Source organism: Myotis daubentonii, chromosome 2 (genome assembly GCF_963259705.1).
Source record: "Myotis daubentonii chromosome 2, mMyoDau2.1, whole genome shotgun sequence".
Lineage (NCBI taxonomy): Eukaryota > Metazoa > Chordata > Mammalia > Chiroptera > Vespertilionidae > Myotis > Myotis daubentonii.
The window spans coordinates 5,191,291-5,214,116 of record NC_081841.1 but is presented as its reverse complement, the minus strand read 5'-3'; the positions used below and the strand labels follow the sequence as shown (position 1 = coordinate 5,214,116).

The following is a 22,826-nucleotide window of genomic DNA, read 5'->3' as shown; positions in this document are numbered from 1 at the left end:
GAGATCAAACTCACAACCCTGGCATGGGCCCTTACCAGGAATCAAACTAGCAACCTTTCAGTGCATGGGACGGTGCTCAGCCAACTAGGCCACACTGCCAGGGCAAGGACTGTAAAATTTTAGTCTGATTTTTCTTACGTGGTTTATAAACCGTATCTGAAGTGAGTTTCTAAAACAGAATTCCAAAATAGTTTCCAACAATCATGGAATTTACTGGACTTGTTTCCTACAAAGACTCCCTTGAAAGAAAAGACTTGCTCAAATATGCATGTTCTAATGTTTCAGTTCTTTCCATTACTTTATAAAATATTTTCTATTTTGTAGAAATGATTACCCAACTAAGCTAGTGGAACTTTCATAATCTTCAAAGTCTTCATGAATGTGGGCATAGAATCATTTTCTTTGTAGCTATTCTATTTCTTGAAATTACTTTGTCCCTTGCCCTGGCTCAGTTGGTTGAGCATCTTCCTGTGTACTGAAAGATTGCCGGTTCGATTCCCAGTTAGGGCACATGGTGGGCTCGATCCCCAGTAGGTGGCATGCAGGAGGTAGCCAATCGATGTTTCACTCTCACATTGATGTTTCTCTCTTCCTCTCTCTCTAAAAATCAATTTTAAATCTTTTTTTAAAAAAAACACAAAACATACAACCTTTTAGGCATAGTTTGGGAATGCAGTAGTTCATTAGCTACTGTCAGAAAAAAATAAAAGAAAGGAATTGTAGAATTGCATACCTGAAATCTATCTATAATAATAATAACGTAATATGCTAATTAGACCGGACGTCCTGTCCTTCCAGACGAACGGGGCGGCAGCGGCCCCCAGCCACCACTCCGGCCAGGGGCTGAGCCCCTTGCGTGAATTTCATGCATCGGGCCTCTAGTATAATTATATTAACCATGTCACCCCAATAAATTCTATTTAACAAAATAAAAGAAAAAGAAAAAAATGAAAAGAAATAGAGACTTGGTGTAAATGGAAATCATTTTCATAATGAGCCTACTTATTTTATATCAGGCAAATATAGTTAAAAGATGAATAGTGCTTGTCTGTAATGAGAATACATAGCAGATGGGAAAGGAAAGGTTTCCTGGTAAGAGTGGATTAGCACATACTATCAACTGTAGCATTTCTATAGCCAGGAAGAGAACTTCCTTTCACCATTGCTGAGAGTTTTGGCGAAGGGACGGAATGCTTTTAACCATACAGTCATGATCTGAGTACAGTTTTCTATCCTTTTTGTTCAATTATGCAACAGTGCCTCTGGCTCAGTAGTGGTGTGGAGAACAATTATTGTAACTTTTCTTTAACAGTTAATAAGTAATAAATAAAACCAAAGCTTAAATAAAGGTTTAGTTCCATCTAGGTAGTTCCAAAACTGTGTACTGGGGCAGAAAAGCTGTCAGTTCAATCTCAGAATATCTTGCCATTTTCAAGGAATGGCCTTTCCAATGATTTATGATCAAACCCTTCAATTACTTCGATCCTGAGAGAGTTTGTGCTCAACCCTTTAGACTCAAAGCAAGCATGTCAAACGAGCCGCGAGTTTGACATGCTTGCATTCGAGTTTCACACCACGTTTTACAATTTTGACTCTTATTTAAGTCATCATGACAGTTGGTATTTATTGTTGTTGCTGTTAGTTTTATTTTAAATTGATTTTTTTGGCATCTTATTTTAAGCCGAGACAAATACACTTTGGTATGACTGGATGAGGCCCGCTCACGCACAGCTTCACGCGGACTATATGCAGCATCTGACTGAGGTCAAAACCAAGAGCAAGAACAAGGTTCGGGCTGTCCATCAGCTGGTACAGCGCCTACGGCTTATCAAATCTCCTGCTGAAATTGAACGAATGCGGATTGCTGGAAAGCTGACGTCACAGGTGTGATTCCTACTGCAAAAGCTGTTTTCAAATGAAAAAAATCGAAGCTCTTAGGCAGGGGTCCTCAAACTTTTTAAACAGGGGGGCCAGTTCACTGTCCCTCAGACCATTGGAGGGCCGGACTATAGTTTAAAAAAAACTATGAACAAATTCCTATGCACACTGCACATATCTTATTTTGAAGTAAAAAAACAAAACGGGAACAAATACAGTATTTGTATTTGCATGTGGCCCGCGGGCCGTAGTTTGAGGACCCCTGCTCTTAGGGTTCCATGGGCACTTTGAGGTTGTGTACTTAATGCAGTAATTTCATGGCAGGTGAACATCCAGCTTCAACCTTGACATTAGTGAACACATCTAGAGACTTGCTCAATACCTTGCAAGGCAAAGTGAGTCTGCCTTCTTGTATTTTTTACCCATGATCTCAGCTGTTTCTCCTTGGAGCAACGTAAATTAATTTTATTTCCTTTCCTGACAATAACTGCAATAATAGTAGCAGTTTGATGGTTAAAAAAGAATCATAGGACCCAAAATGACAATGCTTACAAGTCTGCAATTAACAGGAAAAGGGTACAGTATAACAACAGTATTAACATAAGAATACCTGTCACAGCAAATGGCTGTCTCACAGTCAGGGACCAAAGAAGCCAAGTTCAGGCTTCTGTTGTCCTGTCCGCTTTCAGTAAGAGCTGGACAGGATGCATTTTCTCTCCTGGATCAGGAACCACAGATGCCTGCATGGAACACCTGGAAACCAGGGAGCCCAGAATGGAATCGCAGCTAGAGATTTTTCTGGTTTGGATCATATTGGCAGATTCCTGCTATGTAACAACAAAGCCTTTTGGAGTTCTCGTGGAAACCACGTACAAACCATTAATCTCACTTGTCACAATACTGACAAACTGATACAAACTGCTCTGAAACTCCTCTCAACACTGTTAATCAGTATGTTTCAGGCCTTAACCAAGATCCATTACATGCAGGACCTTGAACAAAACAGCTCAAGTTAATTCCAGCCCAACTGGAATTAACTTCATAGCATAATAGCACACAAACATTTCAAGGCTATTTTTCTGAGCTCTACCTATAGTCTTCCCAAAGTTAAACATTGTTTTCCTGAACTATTCCCTTATCTGTTTCATTTTATCTCATTTGGTGATCTTCCTCAGTAAGTGCTTTAGTTTGTCTAGTACACTGTCAAGTGTTATAGCTATGGCTAGACCAACTAATTACAAATGTGAAAAGTATATGTCTTTGTTTTCCTTCAAATCATTGATTTTTTTAAATAAGGAAGAGAAGTAGCTAAGAATAGATTGGGATAATGTTTAGGGCTCCAAAGAAATTGGTATCAGTCCAGTGATCAGATGTCTTTGCATAAGGTGTAAAGTCAATTACAAATTTACCTGGGAGTATTCTGATCTGCACTTCTCTCAGTTTTCCATGCTGTTAGTGAGAGACTGTTGTAAATGTGCCAAAATTTAGAAGTATTAAATCTGAAGTATTGTCTTTATCTACCGACCCAGTAAAGATATCAGACGGGGAAATGGAGTTTGGCTTAATTTTTATTAATGAACAACTTCTACCAGCAATCTTATTCTTTAAGTATTCCCAATTCTGGTGTAGAATTATTCTGTAAGATTTTTTAATATTTGGGCAAAATAGTTTGGGGGTTTTTTTAATTTTTTTTTTTTTATAGATTTCAGAGAGGAAGGGAGAGATAGAAACATCAATGATGAGAGATAATCATTGATTGGCTGCCTCCTGCACACCCCCAACTGGGGATCAAGCCCACAACCCAGGCATGTGCCCTTGACCGGAATCGAACCTGGGACCCTTCGGTCTGCAGTCTGATGCTCTATGCACCGAGCCAAACCAGCTAGGGCCAAAATAGTTTTCTTAAGAATAATGATGCTATATTTGTGTTTTTCAGCCCAAATGAAAGTTTCCTATCTTTTGGGGAATAAGCCAAATATAATTTGTGTCTATGTGCTACAGATAAATTGGATTTTCTTGCAATCTGATTTGGTTTACAATAAGTAAAGGGCCTTGTCATTAGAGTTAAGTAACCTTTCTAGAGGAGAATTGGTAGAATATATGGACAGAAGTAAAAGCAGGGTGAGTCAGACCTACCCAGGCCAGATATCTCCTATGACTGAACGTATATCCTGCCTCCTGGACTTTTTCTACCTGAATTTCCTGTAATTGTCTAAACTTGGGCTCTGCCAGCTCTACCAGACCCGCCTCTTCTCTTGTATTCTATTTCATGGTTAATAATAACAACATTGACCCAGCTACCTTAGATAGAAATATGGAAGTTATCTAGATAATTGTTCTCCCCAATCCTTGTATCTAATTAACTGGTCCCCAAGTTATCTTCTCGGGAGGCAGAATAGTGTTGTGGAAGACAGACCTGGGTTTAAATACCAAGCTGTGTTAATTTGGCCTGTGCCTAGCACAGTAGGACACCTAATATCCCTTTGCTGTCTCTTTGCTTCTGCTATTGCCTGCGTCTAACTCTACCCCGGCAACAGTGATCTCTTCAAATCTGACTGCCCTTCTCCTAAAGTTCTTTGGTGGTTCCTTGTTGTTTTTAGGATTAAATTTCAACATGCTCACGCAGGGCCTTTCATGACCTGGCCTCTTCTGCCTTTCCCTTCCAGCTTTATATCTCATTCTTCCACAGGTGCTTACATACTGAACACTCTCAAATGTCACAGGCTCCCTACTCTCACGTCACCTGCATGTGGACAAGGCCCTCGTGAAATCATTCCTGCTTTTTCTCTCCACTGTCCCTTCCCTATAAGCTGTACAGTGTCTACTCATGATGTATCCTGGTTATAAGATGCACAGAATGAAATGCAAAGAAACCCCATTTTACATCTTTAAAGATACAAACATTTAAATAGCACCTGGTGAAGAAGGTCAAGTGTTAATTGAGAGTATGGGCTACGTTGTGATAAGATAGCCCTAATAAGAAGTGGCAGTCATGACGTCTGCCCCTTGATCTTGATAGGAAAGGCAGTATTTTGAACATTTGAGTAAGCAGTATAGTTAACATTAGACTTCTTTTCATGCTCCATTCTATTTGCAGGCTTTCATAGAGACCATGTTTGCCAGCAAAGCGCCTGTGGATGAGAGCTTTCTTTATGCTAAGGTGAGCTTTAAACGATGGGAAGGCACACGTAAAGTAATTCCATTGATTTGCAGGTGGCATCTAGTTGGCTTTTATGGAAGTGACCAGGAGATCAGTGGAGAGGATTTGGTTCTTAGATGTCACTAGTAATTTATTAGATGAGTCTAAAATATGTGGAGTAACAGTTAAATGAAGAAAATCCGCAGAGTAGAGCTATTGAAGAAGAAAAGGTTTACATAAATGTGAGATGACAAGACTAGTACTGTTTAAGTAAATGTAAAGGAAGAGACTCTGAGGTTGAGCTGTAGATAGTAGCACATGGTTGCCAGTCTCGAGCTCCATCCTAGGACATAATGAAATTCGTAGAGTTTACCATTTGCCTAGCATATTTTTATTTTTATTTTCCAGAGCTTGTAGGTCAGTAGCTATTTGAAAGGTTGACATTAGTCATTTAGAGTTGTTGTTAAAAATGCGAGCTGTATTCCAGTGTTTATCTAAATAAGAATAAACAAACAGTAACTTGACATGACTTATCTTTTTGCCCACCCTTGATCATAGGTTTTCTGTGTCCTCTTCTGGACTTAATTTGAAAATCAGAAATTTAGAGTACTCACAAGAAAAGAACAGATTTAGTAATAGGATTGAAAAACAGACTTGGGGTGTGACTAAAAGAAGTGGCCTGAAATTACAGCATTACAGGTTTTGTTAGGTATGATGAATAGTTTTCCAGTAGTAACTTAAATGGAGGTGTGTGCTGTTGAGGAGAGTCTGGGCAGGGACAGCCCTAAAGAAATCCTTTCTTCAGTCATACTTAGAGTTACATTTTGCTGCTTTTTTCAGTTTGAATTTGAATGCCGAGCCCGGGGAGCAGACATCTTAGCCTACCCACCTGTGGTTGCTGGAGGTAATCGGTCAAACACTTTGCACTATGTGAAGAATAATCAGCTCATCAAGGTACAGTACTAGCCATCAGCACTGCTTCCTCGGGGTCCAGATGCCCTAGTAGAAAACTCACTAACTTCGGGGTTCCCTAATTTCCAGCTTTAACAAAATGCTTTTACAGACATTATCTCATTTGATCCTCACGTTAACGCTGTGAGATAGGAGCAGTTATTAACATGCCTGTTTTATAGGTGAGGAAAATAAACTTTTAAAAATTAGGCAATTAGTAGTGCAGAGGCAAATATTCTACCCTAAAGCCTCTGCTCTTTTTCTTTTATAACACTCCTCCAAGGACTGGTAGCTAGCTGCAGTGGGCTAAGCATATGGGAGCAGACAGACTTTTTTTTTTTTTTAATGTTTTTATTGACTAGAGAGAGGAGGGGAGAGGGCGAGAGATACAGAAACATCGATGAGACAGAAATATCAACATCAATTGGCTGCCCTCACTGGGGATTGAGCCCACAACCTGTACATGTGCCCTGACCCAGAATGGAACCTAGTGTATGGATCGACGCTCAACCACTGAGCCACACTGGCCAGGCAGATTGTAAGAATGAATACCTTATTAGCTGTCAGAGAATTTCTCTTTTATGGTTTTCTCCCCAAGTGACTATACAAGTAAAGAATTGTGTACTCCTGCCCTAACCGGTTTAGCTCAGTGGATAGAGCGTCAGCTTGCGGACTCAAGGGTCCCAGGTTCGATTCTGGTCAAGGGCATGTACCTTGGTTGCCAGCATGTCCCCAGTAGGGGGTGTACAGGAGGCAACTGATTGATGTTTCTCTCTCATCGATGTTTCTAACTCTCTATTCCTCTCCCTTCCTCTCTGTAAAAAAATCAATGGAATATATTTAAAAATAAAGAAAGAATTGTGTACTCCTTTGTTAAGTCCACTTTTAATGATCTATTTTAATATTTGGCAAATTCAAAAGACTAAATATAGCAAACGTAAATTATACAGCATATATTTAAAGTGAATACCCATGACTTACTGGACTCAAAGGTTAGAAGATCACCGCCCTGGCCAATGTGGCTCAGTTGGTTGGGCGTTGTCCCATACACCAAAATGTTGCCAGTTCCATTCTGGTCAGGGCACATGCCCAGTTCAATCCCTGGTAGGGGGCGTTCAGGAGGCAGCTGATGGATGTTTCGTTCTCACATCGATGTTTCTCTCTGTCTCCTTTTCCCTCTCTCTAAAAGTCAATTTTTACAATATTTTAAAAAAAGAAAAATTAGAACATTACAAATACTTTGTATCTGCTTGTGTACCCTATGCTCTCCATCCTGCTGCCTCCCTCCCCCAGGTCACTAACTGGTAGCCTACATTTTTTGTCATTTCCTTGATTTTTTTAAAATACTCGTATTACATGTACATAATAAACAATATTAATTAGTTCTGCTTGCTTATGAAGAATACAAATTTATATATATATTATTTTACTCATAAGTGTATGATAATACTAGTTGTTTTCTAATTAAATTTATTCGACCAATTTGCCAGAAACAAAACCACATGATTCTTCAAAGTTAGTTACTATGTGTGCACTCATTTGATCATTGTGGTGTGCCAGGTTCCATGTTTATTTAGATGTGAATAAGATATGCCCAGTAACATGACATGTAGTAAGATAGAGATGTACCCAAAGTTTTCTTCTTCCCCCACATGCATTTTGATGGGAAGCAAAAAGAGAAGTAACATTCTAAAGTTAAATGTTTAAGCCCTAGCCAGTTTTGCTCAGTTGATAGAGCATCGGCCTGCGGACCAAAGGGTCCCGGTTTCGATTCCAGTCTAAGGCACGTACCTTGGTTGCAGGCTCCTCCCTGGCCCAGGCCCTATTGGGGCTCGTGCAGGAAGCAACCAGTTGATGTGTTTCTCTCACATCGATGTTTCTCTCTGTCTTTCCCTCTCTCTTCCACTTGCCCTAAAAAAAATATAAATAGTTAAATGGTTAAGAGTAACTGTATTTTAATAAGGCTCTAGATAAAATCCTTATCTAGGATTATGTTAATTAGTAGTGATAGTCATAATGGTAGCATGTATGATGTGCTGATGTTTGCACCTAGTAATTCAAACCCAAGCAGGTTCCAGAGCCAATGCACTTAACCACTATGCAATGGTACGTTTCTATTTTTTTTTATTAAAAAAACTTTTTTATTGATTGATTGAATTTTAAAGAGTGAGTAAGGGAGAGAGAGAAAAAAAATCCACTTGTCCACTTGTTATTCCGCTTATATTTATGCATTCATTGTTTGATTCTTGTATGTACCCTGACCTGCAACCTTGGCATATTAGGACAATATCTAACCAACTCTGCTACCTGGCCAGCGTGCAATGGCACCTTTCTTAAGCCAATATGAGTTCATTTGAAACATTTAGATCAGTGGTCCACCCCATAACAAAGAAACAGAATTTCTGGAGGATGAGGCCCAGAAATCAGGATTTTAAAAAGATTCCCAGGTGATTCTACTGTGCAGCCAAGGTTGAGAACCACTGATTTAGATGGTATTTCTTTTTTTTTTTTTTTCCTTAATCCTCACCCAAGGATATTTTTTCATTGATTTTTAGAGAGAATGGAAGAGAGAGGGAGAGGCAGAGAGACGCATCGATGTGAGAGAGACACATCGATTGGTTGCCTCCTGCATGCACCCTGACCAGGGCCAGGGAACTTGCAACCAAGGTACATGCCCTTGACCAGAATCGAACCTGGAACCCTTCACTCTGCAGGCCCGATGCTCTATCCACAGAGCCATACAGACTAGGGCTAGGTGCTGTTTCTTATGAGAAGGAACCAGAGAGGATTAGTCTCCTTTAAATTAGAGCTTTTAAAATCTATTCTATATATATAAAAGCCTAAGCCACTGGCCAATCAGCTGAACGTCTGGTAGCTTTGACATGCAATGACCACCAGGGGGCAGACACTCTGACCAGTATCTATGACATGCACTGACCACCAGGGGGCAGACGCTCAGTGCAGGAGCTGCTGAGCTGCGGTGACTTGGCAGCTGAGGTTCTTGGGTAACACACCCGGAACCAGAGAGGAGGGAGTCCAATTCCGGGACCCCCTCAGGGGATGTGGGAGAGCCGATTTCAGCCCAGTCCCACAGGCCAGGCCGAGGAACCCCACCGGTGCACGAATCCATGATCCGGGCCTCTAGTATATATAAAACATGAAAGGCACAAAGGATTTAAGTTAAAAAACAACAACTGAGAATCCAGGGGTCACCGACTTTGACCTATTGTGCTTTTTCTCCAGGATGGGGAGATGGTGCTGCTGGATGGAGGCTGTGAATCTTCTTGCTATGTGAGTGACATCACCCGTACCTGGCCTGTCAACGGCAGGTACGTCTTCTACAGACCCCACTGCTGCTTTGGAGGGTGGTTATATTTGGAATAAATGGCTAATGAGAGAGACAGGTCCCCTCTAGCTCAGGTTAACTGCCTTTGCAAAGCTCCTGATTATTTTTTACGATTGTTTAGTCATCATCACAGGATCAGGGACCTAGAAACACCTAGTTAACATCCACACACATACATATGTGTGTATATATAGTATATATGTATTTAGGTTGCTAGATAGATTGATTGATAATGATTGATGCATTTAAGGAACTGACTCACGCATTTGTAGGGCAGGCTGGAAACTCATGCGCAAAAGTTGATGTTGCAGTCTTGAGGCAGAATTCTTTCTCCAGTATAGCAAGGCAGTTCTGGCATTTGAATTCATTTAGTATAAGATACCGCTTCAGCCAACCAACCAAATAAACTGTTGGCGCCTTTTTGAACCCTTGAGCTATAACATTGAGTCCAGAATCTCTGCTTTGTGGACATATATCAATAAGTTCAGCCTGTTCCAGCTTTGTGTTCCTTTCAGTTATCCCACACATTACTATCCATTTCCACACGTGTTCTCAGACTTTTATCTATATAAGTAGGGAAATCATGCAGTTCTCTTTGGATTATCATGCACCTCCTGCAATGCCGGGAGCCGGTCCATCCTTGCTGTTTCAAGGGACCTGGCATATATGGCATACTGTTCTTAATATGTTTGCTCACCTTCTTGGCACTATGTGTTTTAACCAAGGTTACCTCTCTGAGAAAGGTTGTTTCCCCAGGTAGGGATTTTCCCCTGAAGTTAGGGAGGGAATAAAACCCCTTAACTAAGTGCCAGGCGGGTAATTAATCACTTTAACCACGAACAATCATGCTTAAGCTACATAATCTTTACTCCCTGGAATGGAGATAAGAAACGCCCTAACCTTTGGAATAGAGATTGATAGGATTGGAATCAACTGGTATAAATACAGATGTAACAAGACAACAGGACACAGAACCTGGACACAGAACCTACACAGAACCTAGAGACAGAAGAACTTCGCTGGAGAGAACATGGCAAAAGATCCTGGACAGAAACTGGCTGGAAAACCTAGCGAGAGAACATGGCAACAGAACCTGGACAGAACCTGGCAACAGAACTTGGCAGGAGAACCTGGATAGAACCTGGCTGGAGAACCTGGACACAGAACCTAGCTGGAGAACCTAGCGAGAGAACATGGCTAGAGAACCTAGACACAGAACTTGGCTGGAGATCCTAGACAGAACTTGGCTAGAGATCTTGGCTAGGCTGCTGATCAACTGAACACTGTCTCCGTGTCATTCCTTCTTCGCCGACTCTGTCCACACCTTTGGGGACCCCTGGACCTGCTGGGGTTGGACCCCAGCATCTGGTGCCCGAACAGGGACCCCTAGGTAAGCCCCACTCTCGGGATGGATAGGACTCCACCATAGGAAGAGGGTGGATAGTCATCGCCGACTCCGTCCACACCTTTGGGAACCCCTGGAACAGGATTCCCCTAGGTAAGGACCCCACCCCCACCCCCCCCATTGAGAACTCCACACTCGGGACGGATAGGACTCCACCAGGGTACTGCAGACCCCCTATAGAGGATAAGTAGGGTAAGAAGGTGGATAGTACAGAATTTAGATTGAGAAGATGTGCCATACTGAGTCCAAAGAAAGAAGACTCTGTATTGATTCTTAGATTGAGAAGATGTGCCATACTGAGTCCAAAGAAAGAAGACTCTGTATTGATCTTTAGATTAAGAAGATGTGCCATACTGAGTCTAAAGAAATAAGACTCTGTATTGATCTTTTAACACATATGCTTCCTAGCAGAGGAATTAAGGTTTCTCCCAGTCAGACAGAACGTTTTATACAAGAAGTATGTCCATGCTTTTCTGAGGAAGGAAAGGTAAATGTAAAGGCATGGGAGGAGGTAGGCCCAAGGAGCCTTATCCTTAACCCCACTGTAGCCTTTCCACCCCGGGAAAGTGCAAGATTGGCAAGCTCTCCCTGGGATGATAGATCAGGACTCAGGTAATAGCGGAAAGTGCCAATCCTACTCTTAAAATGGATACAAGAGAGCATTTGGGGTTTTTCTTTGTAATGCCTGCTTTTAAAAAATAAAAAAGGGGGAATTTGCCGGGAGCCAGTCCATCCTTGCTGTTTCAAGGGACCTGGCATATATGGCATACTGTTCTTAATATGTTTGCTCACCTTCTTGGCACTATGTGTTTTAACCAAGGTTACCTCTCTGAGAAAGGTTGTTTCCCCAGGTAGGGATTTTCCCCTGAAGTTAGGGAGGGAATAAAACCCCTTAACTAAGTGCCAGGCGGGTAATTAATCACTTTAACCACGAACAATCATGCTTAAGCTACATAATCTTTATTCCCTGGAATGGAGATAAGAAACGCCCTAACCTTTGGAATAGAGATTGATAGGATTGGAATCAACTGGTATAAATACAGATGTAACAAGACAACAGGACACAGAACCTACACACAGAACCTACACAGAACCTAGAGACAGAAGAACTTCGCTGGAGAGAACATGGCAAAAGGTCCTGGACAGAAACTGGAGACAGAACCTAGAGACAGAACCTAGCGAGAGAACCTGGATAGAACATGGCAAGAGAACCTGACTAGAACCTGATGACTGAACCTGGCTGGAGAACCTGGACAGAACCTGGCTGGAGAACCTAGCGAGGCAACATGACTACAGAACCTGGCTGGAGAACCTGGAGAACCTAGCAAGAGAACATGGACACAGAACCTGGCTGGAGATCCTAACCAGAACTTCGCTGGAGATCCTGAACAGAACTTGGCTAGAGATCCTGGCTAGGCTGCTGATCAACTGAACGCTGTCTCCGTGTCATTCCTTCTTCGCCGACTCCGTCCACACCTTGGTGACCCCTGGACCTGCTGGGGCAGGACCCCAGCACTGCAGGTCACACTTTGCACCTAACCTTTTGGGACCTGCTAGGAGTACAATCTAGTTCAAAGTCCAGAGGCAAGTACCAAGGCAACTACCTAAAGGGAGAACCTGTAGGTTCTCAGTCCAAACTAGATTAGTCTCAGATGGTGGTAGAAGGGCTGCTTCTGCCAGCAACGAAGACAACAGAATTTAGGTATTCAGTGTCCCTAGCTTCCTCAGGATCAGTCAGAATTGCACAGCTCAGATTTGTGCATTCCAGTGTATGTAAAATTTACATTTAAAAATATGTACTAGTGCCGAAACCGGTTTGGCTCAGTGGATAGAGCGTCGGCCTGCGGACTGAAGGGTCCCGGGTTCGATTCCGGTCAAGGGCATGTACCTGGGTTGTGGGCACTTCCCCAGTGGGGGATGTGCAGGAGGCAGCTGATCGATGTTTCTAACTCTCTATCTCTCTCTTCCTCTCTATAAAAAATCAATAAAATATATTTTAAAAAAAAAATATGTACTAGTGCCCTGGCCAGTTTGGCTCAGTGGATAGAGTGTCGGCCTGTGGACTGAAGGGTCCCAGGTTTGATTCTGGCCAAGGGCATGTACCTTGGTTGTGGGGACATCCCCAATAGGAGGTGTGCAGGAAGCAGCTGATTGATGTTCCTCTCTCATCAATGTTTCTAACTCTCTATCCCTCTCCCTTCCTCTCTGTGAAAAATCAATAAAATATATTTTAAAAAAATATGTACTAGTACTGTGGTGGCATGGAGTATGGGTATAAACATAATGTTGATAAATTTGAACCTGGGAGTTGGGTATGTAGGTGTTCATTATGCCATTATATTGTTATACTTAAATATTAGGGGACATTTAGATTGAATCTATCCTATATAATAAAAGAGTAATATGCAAATCGACCGAACGGTGGAACAACTGGTCGCTATATTGCACACTGACCACCAGGGCGCAGACACTCAATGCAGGAGCTGCCCCCTGGTGGTCAGTGCGCTCCCACAGTGGGAGTGCTGCTCAGCCAGAAGCCAGGCTCATGGCTGGTGAGTGCAGTGGCAGTAGTGGGAGCCTCTCCCGTCTCCATGGCAGTGCTAAGGATGTCCAACTGCGGGGAACGGGCCTAAGCCATCAGTTGGACATCCCCCAAGGGCTCCTGGACTGCGAGAGGGCACAGTCCGGGCTGAGGTCCCCCTTTCCCCCCCTCCCCCCAATGTATGAATTTCATGCACCAGGTCTCTAGTTATAATTATAAAAAAAAACATTATAGTGAACATTTTTGTACATACAGCTTTTTTTGAATTTCAAATATTTTCTTAGGATGGATTCTTAGAGCAGAATTACAAGCTCAGATTTTATGAGCATCTTTGAAGGCCTTTGACTTAATTGGCTGTACTACTTTATGGGAGTGTAAAATAGTACATGGAACTACGTATCATATACCACCCCATTTTAATTTTTTTCCCATTTTTCCCCATGATTGCTGAAGAAATTGTTATATTAAGGACACCTAGAAACTAGTAAATTACTAGTAACTGAAGTATTGACTAGTTTATCCCATGACATAGCTTTACCTCTAAAAAAATAGATCCCTAAGCTTCTTTTTCTTTTTTTTAATATATTTTATTGATTTTTTTACAGAGAGAAAGGGAGAGATATAGAGAGTTAGAAACATCGATGAGAGAGAAACATCAATCAGCTGCCTCCTGCACACCCCCCACTGGGGATGTGCCTGCAACCAAGGTACATGCCCTTGACCAGAATCGAACCCGGCACCCATGAGTCCGCAGGCCGACGCTCTATCCACTGAGCCAAACTGGTCAGGGCAAGCTTCTTTTTTTAATGGTAAAAAGTGGAAAGGATCAAGAGTGACCTGGTCTGGCCCTCTGGCTGCATCCAGGGCTGGGTGCGTCCTCTAGCCTCACCTCATTTCTATCTGCTGGCTGTGTGAAGGACTGTTTCTCCCCAGTTGGAAGGGTTATTGCTCTCCCTGCTGAGCATCTAGGCCAGGGTGTGATTCAGGTCCTGTCCGTAATGCTATGTTGGTGTGATTAAATATCTACAATGCCTCATCATCATTGCCTTGGAGTTTTCTAATCAAACCACTAACAGCAGGGATGGTGGAGAAGGCAATATGTTCGCCATCCTAGAATTGACGAGCGCTTTTACACATGTTTTGGGGAAGAAAGATGTAAGTTGTTTTGAAAGAACTTACATTGGCCGAAACCGGTTTGGCTCAGTGGATAGAGCGTCGGCCTGTGGACTGAAGGGTCCCAGGTTCGATTCCGGTCAAGGGCATGTACCTGGGTTGCGGGCATATCCCCAGTAGGGGATGTGCAGGAGGCAGCTGATCGATGTTTCTCTCTCATCGATGTCTCTGGCTCTCTGTCTCTCTCCCTTCCTCTCTGTGAAGAATCAATAGAATACATTAAAAAAAAAAAAAAAGAAAGAAAGAAAGAAAGAACTTACATTGGCTATAGATAAGAGTTGGGGGGCGGGGGTTGGTGCAGGAGGGCGTTTTAGGGTAGGAGCACAGTCTGGAGGAAGAAATATTTACTTGTTTTGATTGGTTACAGGCAGCAGTCTTGAAAGTTCATGCGCATGCTGGATGTGGTGGTGGCTGGTGGTCAGTTCATAGACCCTGGGAGCTGATTCAGAGCTTCTAACATACATCCGAATATGAGCAGTCTTTTGTTAGTTGGCACGACACCATTGACTGGTCAACTATTCCTGTCCCTTCCTCTCACTCTCCCACTGCTGTAATTTGACTTATAACATCTCAGAATTTTTTTCTTGTCACAAACTTCCTGCAATATCAGTCAATTCCAAATTTGCGTTCTTTGGTTTTCCTGTCCCCAGGTTTACGGCACCTCAAGCAGAACTCTATGAAGCTGTTCTAGAGATCCAGAGAGATTGTCTGACCCTCTGCTCCCCCGGAACAAGCTTGGAAAACATCTACAGCATGATGCTGACCCTGATAGGGCAGAAGCTTAAAGAGTTGGGGTTCCTGAAGAACATTAAGGAAAATAGTGCCTTCAGGGTACCTCACTTCTTTTGACTCAGTTCTCAAGAACACCTTACATGCTGCTCGGTTTTTATATAAAGCTAATTAGATTTAGAAATGGTCTTTGTGATTCTTCATCTGTAAAAGGGATTTACAATGAACCGGGATTACAACAAAGGGAGTCAGTACTTATTTCTCCCAGAAGGTGGCAGCACATTCTGGTCCATTGCATACTGCATAGTGTGCAACTAGCTCAGTCGTCAGAACATAAAATGAAGTCTGGTGCAGAGGGTGGAAAAGGACACAAAAAGGAGGAGAGGTTAACTCTTGATTCTTTTGTGCTAATTTTGAAAAGGTAGAGGTGGAAGGGGAGGGTGTTTGTTGCTTCAGTGACACTGTTGAGACTTTAACAATATCCTCAAGGGCATGTCTTTAGGGAATTTCATCTGCATCCAAATGTATTCAGTAAAAATGTAAAGCCTCGGCTTTAAATTAAAATGCCGGGTGGTCAAGCCAAACAGACCATTAAGGCATCTCCCATCTCCAAGGTTAGGCTGCCAGGGTTTCTTTTATCGATAGGAAAGAAGCTATAAATTCCTCCTGCTCAGGCCAGCAAATCTTTAATTAATGGATAGAAACATCCAGGCCAGTAAATGCCTAGTAATTGATGTTTCAGCCTGCTCCACAAGTTGCTGTGAGATACTTGGGGTCTCCAGAGTAGACTTCCTGAGAGGGATGTGTGCATGTTGAAAAGAGAACTATTCTAACATAATCACCCTCCTTCAAGAAAAGAGATTTTTATTAACCATAGTCATTACTGGGCTTACCCAAGTCAGCATGTGTGTAGTATATTAAATACCGGGAGTGGAAATGTGGATTAGTTAGAATGCATTGGCAGAATTTCATTTGAGAGGTGGCAGTGATCAGGTCTCTTGGTCAGTAGCCTAAGGACAGATTAAACATAGTGGCAGAACCATGGGGGAGCAGTTAACACCTATCTCGCTGACTTGTACATGCCCGACTTCCCCTCAAGGGGCCATTGCTCTAATAATACTGTGGCAATTACCTTTTCCAGGCTGCTCGAAAATACTGCCCTCACCACGTTGGCCATTACCTGGGGATGGATGTCCATGACACTCCAGACATTCCCCGATCCCTCCCTCTGCAGCCCGGCATGGTGATCACAGTGGAGCCAGGTAAGGGGATAGGGAGTGTTAGCAGCCTCTACCCCTTGGGACATGTAATAGTAGTGTCAGATGGAAAGGTAAACACCATGGCCAGGGTGAAGATTGATATGACAAGAGTAAGTTTTAAATACTGATGCTGCTTTTGTCATGAAAACAGATCTCATTCTTAGATTTCAAGTGTTTTTATCTCTAAATTAAGTAATTATAGCTGGGACACGTCTTTCATACCACCCTTTGAATCCAGGTAAACGTTACTCTCTGGCCTTGCGTATCACTTAGTCCAGTCTAGTCAGCACATGGGTGCTTCCTTAGACTTTGACTACAAAATCCTTTGCTGACCTTTTCTTTTTATCACAGAGCAGAAGGTGAGGAAGTTTATAATTTCTTTAACTTGAAAAGAGTGTTGCCCGTCTGACTTCATGATTAGAGAGGGTACCTTGGGCTCTTAGAATTTCCAAATGTTTATTAAAGTCCTCTTACTTTTTTTTTTACTTTACATTTATGGCTTATTGAGAGGGCTTATTTGAGTATTTCTACAGCCTCTGGTTGTTCAAGCTAATAATCTAAATAAGTGGTGTTTAAATATGTTTTCAAATACCTTATGTCTTTATTTTAGCAAAGTTCCCTTTTTCCAGGGGACTATTAGGCAAAGAAAGAATACATTTATATAACCTACTGGTTCCCAGCATATGCTGACACAGTCACAGTTTAAGTAACTTTAGTGGCCTTGCTTGAGCCACTAGAATATAAAAGAATCATGATCAGCATTATCATATGGAGCCTGTAGTCTACTATTCAAAATAACTATAATAATAGTTCTAATAATGATAGTCAACATTTATTGACCATTATACTAGACACTTTTATCTGTATTATATCATTTAATCTCCATGACTCTAGGTGGATACTGTTAAGATCCTAGTTTTACAGATGGATTGTAACACAGAGAGATTAACTTACTTGCCCCAAATCATCCAGTTACTGCCATTTATGAACAGCACATTCTTTCTCCTACTTCTCAGGCATTTATATTCCAGAGGATGACAGAGATGCTCCAGAGAAGTTTCGTGGTCTTGGTGTACGGATTGAGGATGATGTAGTGGTGACGGAGGACTCACCTCTCATCCTTTCTGCAGATTGTCCCAAAGAGATCAATGACATCGAGCAGATCTGCAGCAGGGCCTCTTGACCATCATTGCAGCCCACATGCACCTCAGGTTCAAGGGTGTGCACTGGCATGTGCACCTGAGCTTCCTGAGTGCTGTCTGTGTGGGTACGTTTATGTGTGTGTTTCACTTGGGAGTGTGGGACCTGTGTGAATGAATGTATGTAATTGTGTGTGTGGTCTTTGTTTTATGTAACTAGAAATCTGGAAAATTGAATTTTTGGACTGTATGTTACTGCAACTTTAGTTACATTAATTCTATAGAATTAATGACCCAGGCAAGTTTAACTTTTTTTTTTTTTTTTTTAAATATATTTTATTGATTTTTTACAGAGAGGAAGGGAGAGAGATAGAGAGTTAGAAACATTGATGAGAGAGAAACACCGATCAGCTGCCTCCTGCACATCTCCTACTGGGGATGTGCCCGCAACCCAGGTACATGCCCTTGACCGGAATCGAACCTGGGACCTTTCAGTCCGCAAGCTGACGCTCTATCCACTGAGCCAAACCGGTTTCGGCAAGTTTAACTTTTAAACGAAAAGGTAGATCTTGGTTACATATGTTCATGCATTCCAGTTAACACATTTAAATGTACAGAAATTCTTTCCTCTCCAGGTCTTTTCCTTGCAGTGCTTTTGCTGAGATCCAGTTAACATCATAAGATATTTGTATGATGCTTATATTACACTAAAAACCAGTGGTTGTATGAGGCCCATGTATGCCTTTCATGGTGCCAGCCTATTCCAGAGCCTGCACGTCTACCGGAGCCACATGAGCCTCATGGGCACTGGAGTCCCGCAGTCCCACCATTCAGCTTCCCTCCAGACTCCAGCAGCAGTGTATCAAACAAAACAGTTCTGGGCCTTTCTTGCTACTTGGTTGCCTAGGGCCTGGAAAGTATTTAGATTCTTGATAAGGAAGGACATAGAAGAGAAAGAAAAATATCTAGTGTCTGCTACAGATCCAGACCTCCATCCATCTGTTCTCAATCTAAAGATGATTCCTGTCCTAGACACCCATGCTTCCTGTATAGATTCTTCGTGCACTACTCCTCATAGCACATCCTTGAAGCTGCTGCCCTAGCCAAGGGCAGGTCCTCTACTTACCCAGTTAAAGTGGGCACCCAGTTTTCAGAGAGCTACCCCTGTTATTGTTCTGTGATTTCTTCTAGTACTAACAAAAACAAAATATGCTTATGCCACCAAGTGCCTAGAAACAGCCTAAGGTCCTTTTCTTTCTCTGATGTTAGCACTGGAAGCGTCATATTTCTCTCAACCCAGCATTGGACGCAATTATGCAAGAACTCAGTTGTACAAGTTTGCAAAGTGAACATTATTGCATATGGTTTATTTGGGACCTTCTGTCAAAAGGGAAGCTTTTAAGAACTAGTGTGTCCCCCTCTTAAACTTGTGTATGAACCCAAGATGTATAAAACATGCTGATTGTTGAAGCAAAAATTTGAGGGTTTTTAAGAAAATATTTGTGTTAGCAAAGCACAGGCTCAGGGATTAACACTCCCTGCAGTGATACAGGCTTGCCTATCTTATCAGGAAATCCCAAGGTGCAGAGCTCAAAGCAGACAGACAGTGGCTTCATCAGGAGACAAAGGTAATATTATAAACCAAAGTGATATAGATCGTATCCTGACAGCGTCGTCCACAAATGCTTGCTTTGTTCACTGTATCTCAGCCGCTGTGGGAAGGGGTGGCTGCACAGCTGGAGTCACCATCCCCTGCCTGCCCCCCGCTAACTTCTCAGTCCTGTGCTACTTGCCAAACGAAGGGGCTTAAAATGAACCCACAGCTTGGGCTCCTCACCCCGGGCCTCCGGGGCCCTCACGGCCCTTGGGGTGTGTTTCTTTTGTTCGTTCACAATCCTGAAAGGGTTTCCTTTTCTTCCTAGAAATCATTTTCTGTGGTCTTCACCCTTTTAGCTAAACACTTAGGCAGCTTTTATGTACAGCAGCATACTTGGACATGAACCAGACTCCTTCCAGTTAGATGCCAGTGAAATTGTGCAGGTGTTATGAGTAGTTAGAATGGCTGTTGTGGAGTCCCTGATCCAAGAATATCGTCCTTTGAGTCCCGGATTAACCACCACAGCTAAACATTAGATTCAGACTACCGGAACCATCACGAGATGACAGTGAACACCTCAGAGCAGTGTCTTAGGGGCCGTCTGATATATCCAGGATCTGTGAGCAGATAATCGCGCACAGTGCAGGAACCTCATCCATTCTTCGCCACACCACAGACACACCCCACATTTCCCTTCATGAAGTATAATAAATACTTCCTATATATACCAGGCTCTCTCCTACAATGAAAACCTTAATTTAAAAAAATCTTTCAAATGTTCCACTGGGATTTTTCTCCCTGAATTGAAACATGAGATTGGATCCTTAACTACACCATCTAAATGAAGGAAGCATAGCTAGTACTCTGCCGCGTACTCTGTGTTGTTTCTTGTTAATCCTCACCTCAGAATATTTTTTCCATTGATTCTTAGAGTGGAAGGGAGTATGGGGAGAGAGAAACATTGATGTGAGAAAGACACATTGGTCAGTTGTCTCCTGTACTCACCTTGACCTGGGCTGGCCGGATCTGGGCCTGCAACCTAGATATATGCCCTTAACTGGGAAATGAACCCAGATCCTTCAGTCCCCAGACCAACACTCCAAGCCTGAGCCAAACCAGCCAGGGCTGCCGCATACTTTTATGTGTTTATTTCAGGAATTACCGTCCCGTCCGCCCGTCCCTCCCCATCAGGAAATGGACTGTGGAGTAAGAATTCACCCTTCCCATAGTCATAACATCCAAATTAGGAAGCTACTTGTGATGGTGACTCCCAGTTCTCAGTGTGGGTCTTCTTTCAAAATATTATTATTTTCTTATTGATTTTTATAAGGTCAGAAAGAGAAAACTCCTAACTAACATAGACATTATATCTTAATTGAGATTAAGATCCATGAGACAGCCCTGACTGGGTGGCTCAGTTAGTTGGAGTGTCATCCCGTACATCAAAAAAATAGGGTTGCAGTTCCATTCCCAGTTGGGGCACATACCTAGGTTTCAGGTTGATCCTCAATCAGGGCATGTACAGGAGGATACTGATCTATGTTTCTCTCTCCCTCCCTTTCTCTAAAATCAATAAAAACAATCTCGGGTGAAAAAAATCCATGAAACAAGTTAAATCCTCAGATCGTAACTAATTAAATAGAAAAATTGGGCTTAAAATTTTTTTAAACTTATGTAACCAATGCCCTCTTCAGCTTTCATAATCGTAGATTACAAATATGATGCATGAGATCTGCCTCTCCCTCTCCTGTACCCATGCCAGAGATCACAAGTAAAGCATAGTGACTGTCCCATCAGCCCATATATGACCTCAGTCCTTTGTAGCACAGTGTTTCCGACAGTTGCTACCAATAAAACAGTTGGAATTGGAGTAAGACCCTCTCTGCCATCCCTCCACTGGCATATAAAAGATGACAATGTAACGTGTGTGTGTGTGTGTGTGTGTGTGTGTGTGTGTGTGTATTGGAAACTGAGTGACAATGTAACTTGTGTGTATGTGTATTGGTCCAGAATGGTGGCAGCATGAAGGACCGCACTTGGAAGAGGTTTTTATGGTTTGGTTAATTTTTTAAATTTAAGCTGTTAGGGTTGTTTTAAGCCTGGGCAAATATATTCAAGGTAAAGTGTTTTATGCCCTTAGTAAAATGAGATGGTGAATACATCATGAAACCCTATCGTTACAGCAGAATTCCATTGTCACAAAGCACGTGGGTTCTCCTGGCTGCTCTGCTGACCTCTGCCTCTGTGTCACGGCAGAGCATGGGGTGAGCATCACTGTTGTTCGGATCAGGGGTCCCCATGAACTCAAGGCCTCTTGGGGTGTGCTCATGAGGATCTAAGAGAACTGTGGTCTTTGTGAGCATTTCTTAATGCTTTGTATGACTTTTGTGCAATTATATAAATTCGATTTGGATAAAACGCTGTTACTTTTAAGGCCCTTTCCGTTGAAAATAGTTATCTCATTCCCCAACAAGGGAAAAGTATTTGTTACTGCCATTTAAAAAATAAATCATAAAACAATAAAAATGTTTGGCACATGTGTGTTATTTTCAAATCTAGAGTTTACTGCTTTAACTTTGAGAATATTTTGATTTACAAAATATTTTACTTTACAGAGTGTTCATTAACTGCTGTTACAAAATCATGATAGCTCCCGGCCAGCATGGCTCAGTGGTTGAGCTTCAGTCTATGAACCAGGAGGTCACGGTTTGATTCCTGCACATGCCTGGGTTGCGGGCTCCATCCCCAGAGTGGGGCGTGCAGGAGACAGCCGATCAATGATTCTCTCTCATCCTTGATCTTTGTCTCTCTTCCTCCCTCTCCCTATCTCTCTGAAATCAATAAAAATATATTTTTTAAAATCATTACAAAGCAGTGAGTATCATGTCATAACAAAGTTACAGGGATGACATGAAAGAGGAAGGATGGACTGCATTTGTGAAGGGAGTCAAGCCCACTGGTCAGAAGATAACCCTATGAGTTTTATAATAAAACTAGAGGCCTGGTGCAAGAATTCGTGCACTGGTGGGGGGGCCATGGCCTGTGGGGATGGGCCCACTGTGGGAGTGCACTGACCACCAGGGGGCAGCTTCTGCATTGAGAGTCTGCTCCCTGGTGGTCAGTGTGCGTCATAGCGACTGGTCTGGTCTTTCCACCATTTGGTTGCTGGGCTTTTATATATATATAGAGTGCCCACACATTATAGCACTTTCATTTACATTATCTCATTTATGCTTATGTTGAGCCTGTGAGCCACGTCACTAACCTCATTTTACAGATGAGGAAAATAGGCTCCCTGAGCATTCGACTCACCCAACATCATATTGTAAGTAGTTCTGGATGGAATTCAGTTTCTGGAACTTGAAACTGATTTGTAAACCTAACACTCACTGAACTCTCATTAGGCCATCAGAATGCATTATATCATCTAATCTCTGCAGCAACAATTCTTTTTTTTTTTAATATATTTTATCGATTTTTTACAGAGAGGAAGGGAGAGGGATAGAGAGCCAGAAACATCCATGAGAGAGAAACATCGATCAACTGCCTCCTACTGGGGATGTGCCCCGCAACCAAGGTACATGCCCTTGACCAGAACAAACCTGGGAACTTTCAGTCCGCAGGCCGACTATACACTGCAGCAACAATTCCTATCACACCTCATTTTA

At 42.4% G+C, this 22,826-nt stretch overlaps 1 protein-coding gene across 10 annotated transcripts in view; it reads left to right on the top strand.

Annotated features, from left to right (window-relative positions):
* The window catches only part of XPNPEP3 (X-prolyl aminopeptidase 3), a 48,287-nt gene extending 26,268 nt beyond the window's left edge, over positions 1–22,019 (top strand). For 6 of the 10 annotated variants that reach the window (XM_059681445.1, XM_059681443.1, XM_059681442.1 and 3 more), the window contains 7 exons: positions 1,682–1,884; positions 4,976–5,038; positions 5,858–5,971; positions 9,212–9,297; positions 15,085–15,265; positions 16,305–16,425; positions 17,439–17,874. In XM_059681445.1, the coding sequence (XP_059537428.1) occupies positions 1,682–1,884; positions 4,976–5,038; positions 5,858–5,971; positions 9,212–9,297; positions 15,085–15,265; positions 16,305–16,425; positions 17,439–17,605 (935 nt within the window). In that variant the 3' untranslated portion in view covers positions 17,606–17,874. Of the gene's footprint in view, positions 1–1,681; positions 1,885–4,975; positions 5,039–5,857; positions 5,972–9,211; positions 9,298–15,084; positions 15,266–16,304; positions 16,426–17,438; positions 17,875–21,341 lie in introns of those variants that run through there. The other 4 variants (XR_009451085.1, XR_009451086.1, XM_059681444.1 and 1 more) reach the window with 4 other exon arrangements.
* Positions 22,020–22,826: the final 807 nt, after the last annotated feature.